Raw genomic sequence first — 13,473 nt, 5'->3', positions numbered from 1 at the left:
AATCTGTGAAGCCTGATAGTGGTAACAAAAAACACAACACACATAGGATCTTATACAATAATGTATTGGATGATGGCTTGATACATATGTGAATGAAAGACACCTCGCATATTTGTATCCATTGTTTAACAGCTTCCAATGCCTTGAAACATGAGATGATCTGTTTTAACAGGTTATGACATTTCTTTTGACTATTGAGGTGGGGCCAGAGGCTAAGATATTTAAGAGGGCAACTCTTGTTAGCTCACTTTTGGAACATCAGAGCACATTGTTAAACAACATCTGGAATTCCTTTATGATCAAAACCAAACCTCATAGACGGTAAATCACTAATACAATCATATTCTTGCTGACCCAAGTATTCTAGCACTGTACACCTTTTAGTGACGGAGGTCAATTTAAAAAAGATGCAAAGCTTTGCTTTTCCCCTTACCAGTTTAAACAAAGCCCTGTGTCAATCAAATCCCAATCTATGAAAAAGGCCAGAATAATCATGATGCTTGACAAAAACTAATTTATAAATGTCTGCTTTTTACTTAGGGTTTTGGGGTAGAATTCCCCAACTTATTCACATATTAAACCTGTCTCATGAATACTACAAAGAGTCAACTCAGTCAGTTGAATATAATTTCACACACTCTCTACAACAACATATAACCAGTGGGTAATGGGTAAAGGTTTACACCTCCACATTGCCTGTCACCAAAACTGCCAATTGCAACCATGCATGGAATTCACCAGTGTAAAAAGAGACAAGTGCAGAGTCAATGTCAGTGTGCCAGAACAATAATACAAAACAAAGTATATTCCCTTTCCAAGTGACCAGTATAAAATTGCATGCAAAATTGAAACAATGAAATTAGGTTTACGTGAAGAGGTAAGTCTCCATGAGGGTCAGTGTAAATCCATTCCATTTTAATCTATTTATTATACTGAACAGAAATATAAACGCAACATGCAACAATTTCTAATATTTTACTGAGTTACAGTTCATATGAGGAAATCAGTCAATTTAAATAAATTAATTAGGCCCTAATCTATGGATTTCACATGACTGGGAATACAGATATGCATCTGTTGGTCACAGATACCTTAAAAGAAATGGGCCTCAGGATCTCGTCATGGTATATCTGTGCATTAAAATTGCCATCAATAAATGTAATTGTGTTCATTGTCTGTAGCTTATGCCTGCTCATACCATAACCCCACCGCCACCATGGGGCACTCTGTTCACAACGTTGACATCAGCAAACCGCTTGTCCACATGACGCCATACACGGTTGTGAGGCCGGTTGGACGTACTTCCAAATTCTCTAAAACGATGTTGGAGGCGGCTTATGGTGGACATTTCTGCAGTCAGCATGCCAATTGAAAGCTCCCTCAAAACTTGAGACATCTGTGGCATTGTGTTGTGTGACATAACCGCACATTTTAGAGTGGCTTTTTATTGTCCCCAGCACAAGGTGCACCTGTGTAATGATCATGCTGTTTAATCAGGTTCTTGATATGCCACACCTGTCAGGTGGATGGATTATCTTGGTAAAGGAGAGATGATCACTAATAGGGATGTACAAAAGATTTGTGCACAACGTTTGAGAGAAATAAGTTTTTTGTGCGTATGGAACATTTCTGTGATCTTTTATTTCAGCTCTTGAAACACGGGACCAACACTATACATGTTGTGTTTATATTTTTGTTCAGTGTAGTACATTTTTCTCTGTAAGACAATGGTATCTCATACAAGAAATGTTACTTCTAAGTACTCCCATATACAGTATCACTGAGACAGAAAATTAGGTGTTAAAACAAAGGAAAGTTCGTCATAGTTTAATATGGGATTTCCAGATTCCCCTATTTCATCCTTAGAGGTATATAATGTCAAGCACATATACTTTATCTGCTCAGCAAGTATGGAAGAGTCAATTCTGTCAGGATGTCAGAAATTGTATAATTATTCCTCTCCCCGTTTGCTTCACAAAAACCATTCAATTAAATTACCTACTTCTGAACATTGTCATTGTACCAACGGATTACAAAATAGTCTGCCATTGTTCTCAAAAACTAACCACTAGTTTTCCATGTGCATTCCCATAGTTAAAACTTCCATAATCCCATATAACATTTGGCAGAAGAACCATCCTGTCTTCTGTTTACTTCTGATATTATATTCATTCATTATTGTATTGACCAGTGATGAGAGTGACTGGTTCAGTAAAGCTTTAAGAAGCAAGACTACCCTGAGAGAAGGTCGAAATCATGGGCAAGCTTGCCAGATCAGAACTGGCTCATATGGGATTGGTTAATAGATCTGTACACTCCAATTCAATATAGTCAGCACATTTTGTTCAAGAACATATGATATCATTTTCAGTAAATGTGTAATATTTATATATCTATACATACAATCCAAATCCTCTGAACTAGTAAGACATGTGCAAGTGTTTACTACCAAATTCAACAATACAGTAAAGGCAAAGACTTGTGGACACTAAAAGTTAGGATAATTTCGATATTGGAACTTTTCATGAATCCTCACAATTATTAATATCTAAGTGCTGTAAGTAGTTCATACACAAGGTATTGAATATCTATTCAAATCGTTCAGAGTACCAAACAGAAGCAAAATATAGAAGATTTTCACAAACTGCAAGCATGACAAAACTCATATTACAGACACAATACAGTAGTGGCCAGCGGCAAGCATAATATGAAATAATTGATTTAATTTTGTGTCATAGAAAGTACTTTCAAACCGAGTTCAATGTAGTAGAATTTTGATGAGGTCATATTGTATCATGTTCTTTCCATCAGGACTCGTATCCATGCTTTCAGATTCTTATTCCAGTCAGATAGAGGCGAACAAGAGAGAAACTTGTGGGTGCTTTATAGCGTATTGTTTCTTTCTACAGTATGTTATCATCAAGGAATCAAACCAGAGATGTTTGAATGACTCAAGACTGTGTTAGCCCACTGAACTAAAAGTTAGGTGTTGCACACAGTAAGCCTAAACCAGAGCTAAAGTAAACATTACATTCTCGGGCACTAATTTATCTAACAGTCAATTTCCCTTGCACTCACAAGTGCACAGATACAATACAGTATATATACAAAAGTATGTGGATACCCCTTCAAATTAGTGGATTCGGCTATCTCAGCCACACCCATTGCTGACAGGTATATAAAATCGAGCACACTGCCATGCAATCTTCATAGACAAACATTGGCAGTAGAATGGCTTTACTGAAGAGCTCAGTGACTTTCAATGTGGACCTGTTATAGGACACCACCTTTCCAACAAGTCAGTTTGTCAAATTTCTGCCCTGCTAGAGCTGCCTCGGTCAACTGTAAGTGCTGTTATTGTGAAGTGGAAACGTCTAGGAGCAACAACGGCTCAGCCATGAAGTGGTAGGCCACACAAGCTCACAGAACAGGACCGGTGACTGCTGAAGCACGTAAAAATTGTCTGTCTTCGGTTGCAACACTCACTTCCGAGTTCCAAACTGCCTCTGGAAGTAATATCAGCACAAGAACTGTTCGTCGGGAGCTTCATGTACTGGGTTTCCATGGCCGAGCAACCGCACACAAGCCTAAGATCACCATTCGCAATGCCAAGCCTTGGCTGGAGAGTTCAAAAGTCCGCCACCGTTGTACTCTGGAGCAGTGGAAACACGTTCTCTGGAGTGATGAACCACACTTCACCATCTGGCAGTCCGACGGACGAATCTAGGTTTGGTGGATGCCAGGAGAATGCTACATACCCGAATGCATAGTGCCAACTGTAAAGTTTGGTGGAGGAGGAATAATGGTCTGGGGCTGTTTTTCATGGTTCTGGCTAGGCCTGGAAATCTTAATGCTACAGCATACAATGACATTCTAGACGATTGTGTGCTTCCAACTTTGTGTCAACAGTTTGGGGAAGGCCCTTTCCTGTTTCAGCATGACAATGCCCCTGTGCATAAAGCGAGATCCATACAGAAATGGTTTGTCGAGATCAGTGTGGAAGAACTTGAATGGCCTGCACAGAGCTCTGACCTCCACCTCATTGAACACCTTTGGGATAAATTGAAATGCCGACTGCGAGCCAGGTCTAATCGCCCAACATCAGTACCCGACCTCACTAATGCTCTTTAGGCTGAATGGAAGCAAGTCCCCGCAGCAATGTTCCAACATCTAGTGGAAAGCCTTCCCAGAAGAGTGGAGGCTGTTATAGCAGCAAAGGGGGACCAACTCCATATAAATGCCCATGATTTTGGAAAGAGATGTTCTATGAGCAGGTGTCCACATACTTTTGGTTATGTAGTGTATTTCAACTGAGGGAGTAATGCGTTACCTCTCTGGAACGGCAAAATAAACACGACTGCAGGAGGAACAGCATGAGAGCCCGTGAGAGGACATAAGGACGATGGATCAAGAGAGAAAAGGAGGATGAAGTCTTTTGTTATCCAAGAGCAGGGGTTCTCAATGTGGTATTAAATAATGTCAATATTTGCCTGTGACTCCTCACTAGTAGATTCTCAGGTTCCATTGCTGTCTGAGACATAATTCAAACATATCTTAATCAATTTATTCAAACGGTAGGAGGATCATAGAGGTTAAAAGATCATAGAGGTAAGTCTGAAATAAATCATGTAAACTGTGCTCATGTGTAGTGAGTTTCACTTACTGACAAGTGCACAAGGGTTCAAAACTGTAAACCTCCAGGATTATATAACAAAAAAAAAAGATTCTACTCATTAGATTTTACATTTCCTTTTTTTTTTTACAGATTTCTTTTCACAAATTTTTGCTCCAGTATATCACAGGTGACTAACTATAGAGGATAACAGGGTCAGTTGAATACCATGATACATCTAGTTCAGAAGGCTATTGCAGACAATTCTACAACATGTACAACCACACTTTATACGTTTGTGTTACAAATGTTTCAAAACATATCACCAAGAAACTAAGTACATAGGAGATGTTGAATATTTAGAGTCTTAAAGGACTATCCCTTAGTCAGTAGTACAATTTCACGTTACTTGACTTAAACTGTCCCGTTTTACAGACAAAAATCGGAAAAATTGCTATTCAAAAATTAGCAAATTTGGTCAGCGTCTCTTTTTATATAATTATAGTGCTTTTGATGGCTTAAGACAGGGTCTTTTTTAATCTCACCCAGTGGCAATCTACACAACTTCAGTGTACATTTCATGACACCATAGCTGCAAAAGTCTTCACGTCAGAGTCCATTAAGTAAAACAACAGCTAGTGCTGTTACATATATTTCAAAGTAGTATCCATTATCAAAAAAACTAAAACACGTTTATAAATATTTTTTATTTTCTAAAAGCCCTCTAAGGGAATTTGTCTGTAAGTTTATCTCTGGTTTCCCCTGGTGTCCTACAGGGTATTTATTCAGTATGATCAGACAGGGAGTACAGGCCTTCAGGAGCCAGGCTCCACTCCATGTGTTCCTGAAGCTTCTCTTTGAGAGTCTCCCATGTCTGGTGTGAGTCAGCAGGACTGAGGAAATGTGGAGGAAGGGAGGGGCCTAAAACTCCCACTCCAGGGTCTCCTCCCGGTTAGCCGCTCTCTCCAGCCTGTGGATGATGTTGTTGAGGTTGGCAATTTTCTCGGTGCGTCTCTGAACGCTCCTGTTGGGCTTGGGGCTCTGGATGGGAGGCATGGGGTTAGGGTCCAGGCCGTGGTTGGTGCTTGTCGTGGGTGGGTTGGGCAGGGATGGGGAGATGGGTGCAGAGGAAGATGAGACAGGGGAGACGGACATCATGAGGCCGGGCGAGGAGGCAGCGGAGGGGGAGTTGAGGGAGACCTCCAGGCTGCTGCGGCAGGGCTCAGACGAGGCCTTGAAGCTGACCGGGTCCACAGGAGACTTGCTGGAGTCATCAACCTCGTGCCTGGACTGGCTGGTTCTCTGGGGGCCATCTAGGGAGAGCGCCCCCTGGAAGAGCCCCTGAGCCTGGCTGCTCTTACCCTCTTCCTGCCCCAGGCTCTGAGGATAGTGTGGAGCCAGGTGGAGCTCTCGGCAGCCACCCATCTGGTCCTCATGCTCTGTTTTCAACTGAGGGAACTGGACACCCATAGAGAAACACTGGATCTTAGGCTGTTTGATGTAGCCGTTCCTCTCCTCTTCCTCTCCCTCGTCCTCCAGCTCACTGGCCTCCTGTTTGACATGTGGCAGTGGTGTGTTAGCGCTGAGGGGGCGGATGGGGTGGGGGGTGCGTCCAGCGGGGTGCAGCCGCCTCCTCTCATCCCCGTCTGAGATGGGGCTCTGTATGGCCGAGGGAGAGTAGCTGTGGTGTTCTGTGTCCGTGTCGTTGTCCTGGAGACCCTCCATGAGGACCTCCCGTCGCATCCTGGACCTGCTTAGAAAAACACAACAATCAAACTAACAGTTTAAAGGAGTTGTGTACCGTATTTATTCAATGTAATTATTCTAGTCCCTCTAGGGGTCGGGATCTGATGCCATGTCTGACCTGTAGTTGTGGAACCAGTTGATGACGGTATTGGTTTTGAGGTTGAGCTGGCAGGCCAGCATCTCAATGGTGTGCTGGGAGGGGTATGGCTCCAGGAGGTAGGCCTTCCTCAGAGCCTCCTTCTCCTCAGCCCCCAGCACCACCCTGGGCTTTTTCACCTGACTGTAGGGACACAGGTCTATTGAGGCCAGAGCTGGGCTCACACACTCAGAGCGGGCACTGGGAGAGTCACTGTCTGAGCCGGTACTCAGCAGCCCATACCGCCTCTTCAGGTAGGCTGTGAGGACAACACAGAGAGATGTATAAAATTCAATGACAAAGCATGGAATAAACTAATCAATCCATCACACTGTATAGCTGCGGTACATACTGTGCATTCGGAAAGTACTCAGACCCCTTGACTTTTTCCACATTTTGTTAGGTTACAGCCTTATTCTAAAATATATTAAATCGTATAAATGTATAAAATAAATAATGGAAATATAACATTTACATAAGTAATCAGACCCTTTACTAAGTACTTTGTTGAAGCACCTTTGGCAGTGAGTCTTCTTGGGTATTATGCTACAAGCTTGGCACACCTGTAGTTGGGGATTTTCTCCCGTTCTTCTCTGCAGATCCACTCAAGCTCTGTCAGGTTGGATGGGGAACGTCGCTGCACAGCTATTTTCAGGTCTCTCAAGAGATATTCGATCGGGTTCAGGTCCGGGCTCTGGCTGGGACACTCAAGGACATTCAGAGACTTGTCCAGAAGCCACTCCGGCATTGTCTTGGCTTTGTGCTTAGGGTCGTTGTCCTGTTGGAAGTTGAACCTTGGCCCCAGTCTGAGGTCCTGAGCGCTCTGGAGCAGGTTTTCATCAAGGATCTCTCTGTACTTTGCTCCTTTCATCTTTCCCTCAGTCCGGACTAGTCTCCCAGTCCCTGCCTCTGAAAAACATCCCCACAGCATGATGCTGCCACCACCATGCTTCACCGTAGCCATGGTGCCAGGTTTCTGCCAGACGTGAAGCTTGGCATTCAGGCCAAAGAGTCCAATCTTGGTTTCATCAGACCAGAGAATCTTGTTTATCATGGTCTGAGAGTCCTTTAGGTGCCTTTTGGCAAAGTCCAAGCAGGCTGTCATGTGCCTTTTATTGAGGAGTGGCTTCCATCTGGCCACTCTACCATAAAGGCCTGATTGGTGGAGTGCTGCAGAGATGGTTGTCCTTCTGGAATGTTCTCCCATTGCCACAGAGGAACTCTGGACCTCTGTCAGAGTGACCATCGGGTTCTTGATCACCTCCCTGACCAAGGCCCTTCTCCCCCGATTGCTTAGTTTGGCCGGGCAGCCAGCTCTAGGAAAAGTCTTGGTGGTTCCAAACTTCTTCCATTTAAGAATGATGGAGGTCACTGTGTTCTTGTGAACCTTCAATGCTGCAGAAATGTTTTGGTACCCTTCCCCAGATCTGTGCCTCGACACAATCCTGTCTCAGAGCTCTACGGACAATTCCTTTGACCTCATGGCTTGGTTTTTGCTCTGACATGCACTAACAACTGTGGTACCAACTATAGACAGGTGTGTGCCTTTCCAAATCAGGAAAGGCACACACTCAAGGATGATCAATGGAAACAGGATGCACCTGAGCTCAATTTTGAGTCTCATAGCAAAGGTTCTGAATACCATCAAAAAACCTGTTTTCGCTTTGTCATTATGGGGTATTGTGTGTAGATTGATGAGGGGAAAAAATAATGTCATCCATTTTAGAATAAGGCTGTAACATAACAAAATGTGGAAAAGGGGAAGGGGTCTGAACACTTTCTGAATGCACATCTATTGGTATATCCACATGTAACAGTGTAGGTTCCGTCCCTCTCTTCGCCCCAACCCGGGCTCGAACCAGGGACCCTTGCACACATCAACAACTGACACCCCACGAAGCATCGTTACCCATCGCGCCACAAAAGCCGCGGCCCTTGCGACGCAAGGGGAAACCCTACTTCAAGTCTCAGAGCGAGTGACGTCACCGATTGAAATGCTACTAGCGCGCAACACCGCTAACTAACTAGCCATTTCACATCGGTTACACACACAGTGCTCTACTGTATGACTGGGTAAATGCAAATACACATACTGCTAACATGCAAACCCTGATAACAGAGCATCATTTGCAGATAACATGCTGTAAATAGACCAACCTTTCTTCTCCATCTTCTTCATGTCCCTCAGCTTGTCCACGTTGTGCGGGTCGTTGAGCCACAGTTGCATGCGGACGAAAGGCTCCCTGCCTTTGAGGCTGAGTTTGTGCCAGGGCTTGGGCCTAGAGAGCAGGTCTGATACTGAGCCCTGGGTGAGGCCCAGTATACTCTCCCCAAACAGCCGCTGGCCTAGAGCACACAAACGAAGGTTTAATCTTAGGGCTAGGCACCTTTTTTCTCCACTTCCTGCCTGAATGACGTGCCCAAAGTAAACTGCCGTAGCTCAGGCCCTGAAGCCAGGATATGCATATAATTGGTACCATTGGAAAGAAAACACTTTGAAGTTCGTAGAAATGTTTAAATAATGTAGGAGAATATAACACAATAGATATGGTAGGAGAGAATCCAAAGAAAAAACAACCAGATTTGTTTTTGTTGAGAGAGACCATCCTCTTAGAAATGCAAGAGAAAGGTCATATTGAAAATTAGCTCCCTGGATGCAATTCCTATGGCTTCGACAGGGTGTCAGCAGTCTATGTTCAAGGTTTCAGGCTTGTAACTTCAAAAACGAATAAGAAATTACAGTTTTAGTAGAGGGACACAGTCTTGGAAATTCGTGTTCGTGCGCGCCATGAAGACATTACGCACCTGCTAAAATCGGTTTCCTATTAAACATACTTCTTTCTGAAAAAAATACAATAGTTTGAGTACATTTTAGGATATCTGAGGAGTAAATAGAAACGTATTTTGACTTGTTGAAACAAAGTTTAGGGGTAGATTTTCGGATTCCTTTTTGAACGAGTGGATTACCTAAATTGATGGCGCCAACTAAACTGACTTTTTGGGATATAAAGAAGAATTTTATCTAACAAAACGACACTACATGTTATAGCTGGGACCCTTTGGATGACAAATCAGAGGAAGATTTTCAAAAAGTAAGTGAATATTTAATCGTTATATGTATATTTTGATATGGGGTTTTGATGTGGGGTGCCGTCCTCAAACAATCTCATGGCATGTTTTCACTGTAATAGCTACTGTAAATCCGACAGTGCAGTTAGATTAACAAGAATTTAAGCTTTCAGCTGATATAAGACACTTACATTTACCTAAATGTTTAAAATCCATAATATTTATGATTATTTATTTGAATTGCGCGCCCTCCAGTTTCACAGGAAGTTGTCCCGCTAGCGGGACACCGATCAACACACACATACTGTATTCCAACCAGAGCACACATAAAGTAGGTCCGCTGGCCTAGTGGACACCTGACATAACAAAGACACAGGGTTTTTCCTAATCAGGTGGTCAGAGAAAACCACAACACATAACATTTACTCACCACAACATAAATCCCACACTCATTCCTAAAAGCCATATCCAGAGACAACAACTTACGCTCACCTAGGTTGTTGTCTGTTAGCACCTCCTTGACCTTCTTGGTGATGGCATATGTGTCCAGCTCTGGGGACATTGCCACCAGTTCCTGGATGCCCAGGGGGGTGTGGGGCTGGTGGAGGGACAGCAGGCTGGGGGTGGATTTCCCTCCTTCTGGGTGGGGGGGCATCAGGCCCAGGCCATCAGGCTGCTGGTTCTCCTTGCTGCTCTCCAGGGTAAGGCTGACGGGCTCCACCAATGGGCTGGGGTGGCTCTCCTCTGGGCTGGGGGGAGGGGAGGGCGACGACTGGGCCGTCACTGGGCTTTTATCTATGGGCGGTAGTCACAAAACATCAGAGGGTGAAATCATCAGTCAGAGCAACAGATAAAGAAGCACAGAGACCTTCTCTATTCAACTGATTAGCTAGGAAAGACCCTCGTATACTTATTGTATACAAAGTATTACTTGTATAAAATAAATAGGCCCAAGCTGCAGTGTGTGATGTGTAGTGGCCCACCTTGAGAGAGGCTTTGGCTGGGAAGCTGGGTGAGTGCTTGGCCCAGCTGGTCCAGCAGCCACAGCTGCATGCGGATGAAGGGTTCCCTGCCTTTCTGGGTCAGCTTGCTCCAGGGTTTGGGCCGAGACAGCATGTCACTCACACTGCCCTGAGACAGACCCAGCACCTGGGGAGAGGATACACAGGATAAACATCAAGTTATTCCTACTGAGCAAATGCAACAATTTAGGAATGAACAATTTCAGTACCTCTTTGGTATTTATTGGAGACATGACAAAATGCTGACTGGCACATCAGCTTCACTAACGGCCCATTTTTAAGTGCATATCTACAACCACTAGAGGGCAGAAGCACATAATCTATAATAATTGAAGAGCAAGCTTTGATTACACATGCTCAAAATCAGTTTCATATTCACATGATACATCTTAATCATTTTTTGCTCAGAAAGAGGCCTCACAAATTACTTATTGAGACACATTAAGTTATCCAAAATATGTCAACCTTTTTAGAGGAAGCATGGAGTGAAGTGAACACACACCTTTTCACCAAAGATCCTCTGACAGATGCCGTTCTTGGCCAGCTTCTCTTTGACCTGCCGGGTGAGTTCGATGGTGTCCACCTCACGGTACATGTACATCTCATACTGCTCCGGCGTCAGCGGTGGCACGGTGGGCTTCAGGGTGCGGGGGAGGTATGATGGGTAATAGGACAGGCCACGGCCAGGGCCGGGTGACTCCCCACTCACTGACACGTCTGACTCCACCTTCACCTCCACAGACCGTACCATCCCCGAGCCAGTGTCCTCCTCGGCTGCGGACGCCTCCTCACTGTTGGGCAGACACTCTCCGTTCTCCAGCCGGGGCCAGGGCCGGGGCAGGGCCGAGGGGCCCGAGGACGAGGAGGAGGACAGGGAGGGAGACACTGAGGTAAAGGGCCGAGAGCTGCCGCCCCCTACGCCGCCCACCATGCCTATGGGCCCCCGCTCCACGGACCAGTGCTGGTCGAAGTAAGTCCCCGCCTCACCAATCTCCGACTTGACTTTACGGATGATGTTCTGGACAAAGGCGGCAGGGGAGAGGACACTGAGGGGGGTTTGGGGGCTGCTGATGGGGTTGGCCATGCACACGGTCACCGTGCCCCCCTCCTCCTGTTTGATGAAGGTGGGTAAAGGCAGGACCTTGTAAGGCTCAGGGAGCCCCAGGCGCTCCACCTGGGGCCCAGCGCTCGTGGACGAGGCCCTGCCACAGACATCCATCTCCATCAGGGCCTGCTGCTGTGCCTGCATCTCCCTCCTGGCCTGCTCCAGGATGTTTTTGATGGTGTCGTCTGAGCTGCCGCCCGCCCCATTACTGCTCAAGCCGGAGGGGCTGCCCAGGGACGATTTAATGTCACCTGCAGATCGTGCACGCACACACAAACACACACAAACCATTACAGAGAACTCTACAAATACACACTCCACACCAACTTCAAAAACATCAACTGCCATCAGTGAAAATTGCTCTCAAAATGTACAAACCAAAATAATGATAATCTAAAATGTCACCTGACCTAGCACAGTTGAATAAAGAGCATAACCTGTTCCAGACCCACCTCCTCTCTGGGACTGGATCTCCTTCTTGGCCTGCTCCAAGATATTTTTGATGGCGTCGTCTGACCCAGTTTCAGGAGTTCGGATGCGAGGAGTGATGCTCCCTACCACAGAGGGGGTAACAGAGAGGGAGAGAAAAGGAGGGGGGAGATAGCGAGTGAGTGGGATGGCTGATCAGAGAGCAGTTCCAAGGCTTTGCTTTCGACTGGAAGATCAATGGCTGCCTTTGAGATGTTGGCGTCTGAGGTTGCGGTATACGGCAAGCTCAACTTTCAAAAGCTCTGAAATCTGGGAAGAAAACAAAGTTTAAAAGTAACGCAAGAAACATGGGAGAGGAAGCCACCTCTGTTCTCTTGGCCCTCACATCCCTATGGGAGGGAAGCTTCTGCCTAGTCCAGTCCAAGCTCTTCTCTGTCCTGGCACCCCAATGGTGGAACCAGCCTCCCCCTGAAGCTAGGACAGCAGAGTATCTTAAATAGTCCCATAGTCCCCCCCCCTCCCCCCTCAGAGAACTAACACTCGCATTTAACTTTTTTTCCGCCTTACTAGCTCTGACTTTGGTGATAGCTACTTTAGTGGTAAAATGTACTTACTATGACTGTGATATGTGGTTGTCTCACCTAGCTATCTGAAGATGAATGCACTAAAGTCGCTCTGGGTAAGAGTCTCTGCTAAATGACTAAAATGTAAAATGCAAATGAAGAAGTTAAAAGTGCAGCCCAGGGAGATGAAACAATTTAAATGCAGAGGTCCAGAAACTGAACCACCAACCTTTCAAAACTCATCAGAGAGACAGAGTGGCCAACTCTGCTGTGTCCCACAGCACTATTAAAATCCTCAAATAAAAATACTGCTCCCGCAATACACAACCTTCTGCTTTAGCACATTAAATGCATGTACAGTAAATGAATGCCTGATATTATTTCATTTTACTCAGAGCACTTTACATAATAGGAGGAAACTCACCTCATCCACCACCAATGTGTAGCATCCACTTGGGTGATGCATGGCAACCATTTTTGTGGAGAGGTGGAGAGGTGATATATGCCAATTAGGAATTAGGGGGATGATTAGGTGGCCATGGTGGAATGGGGCCAGGTTGGGAATTTAGCCATGAGGAGTTAACACCCCTACTCTTTACATGAGTGGCATCGGATTTTTAATGACCACAGAGAGTCAGGACACCCGTTTAACGTTCCATCCGAAAGACGGCACCCTACACAGGGCAATGTCCCCTTCACTGCCCTGGGGCATTGGGATCACCTTAGACCAGAGGAAAGACTGCCCCTTACTGGTCCTCCAACACCACTTCCAGCAGCATCTGGTCTCCCAT

At 45.2% G+C, this 13,473-nt stretch overlaps 1 protein-coding gene across 3 annotated transcripts in view; it reads right to left on the bottom strand.

Annotated features, from left to right (window-relative positions):
- Positions 1 to 48: 48 nt before the first annotated feature.
- LOC106579952 (homeobox protein cut-like 2) overlaps positions 49 to 13,473 on the bottom strand; it is a 122,478-nt gene continuing 109,053 nt past the window's right edge. For 2 of the 3 annotated variants that reach the window (XM_014160399.3, XM_045703043.2), the window contains exons 16-22: positions 12,143 to 12,244; positions 11,088 to 11,941; positions 10,547 to 10,712; positions 10,056 to 10,358; positions 8,652 to 8,840; positions 6,477 to 6,753; positions 49 to 6,365 (exon numbers count right to left, since the gene is read on the bottom strand). In XM_014160399.3, coding sequence (XP_014015874.1) covers positions 5,534 to 6,365; positions 6,477 to 6,753; positions 8,652 to 8,840; positions 10,056 to 10,358; positions 10,547 to 10,712; positions 11,088 to 11,941; positions 12,143 to 12,244 — 2,723 coding nt within the window. In that variant the 3' untranslated portion in view covers positions 49 to 5,533. The remainder of the gene's footprint in view (positions 6,366 to 6,476; positions 6,754 to 8,651; positions 8,841 to 10,055; positions 10,359 to 10,546; positions 10,713 to 11,087; positions 11,942 to 12,142; positions 12,245 to 13,473) is intronic. The other variant, XM_014160400.3, reaches the window with a different exon arrangement.

The sequence above is a fragment of the Salmo salar genome, chromosome 20 (assembly GCF_965601325.2).
Source record: "Salmo salar chromosome 20, fSalSal1, whole genome shotgun sequence".
NCBI lineage: Eukaryota > Metazoa > Chordata > Actinopteri > Salmoniformes > Salmonidae > Salmo > Salmo salar.
The sequence above is the reverse complement of the archived record's forward strand: the minus strand, read 5'-3'. Positions and strand labels throughout refer to the sequence as shown.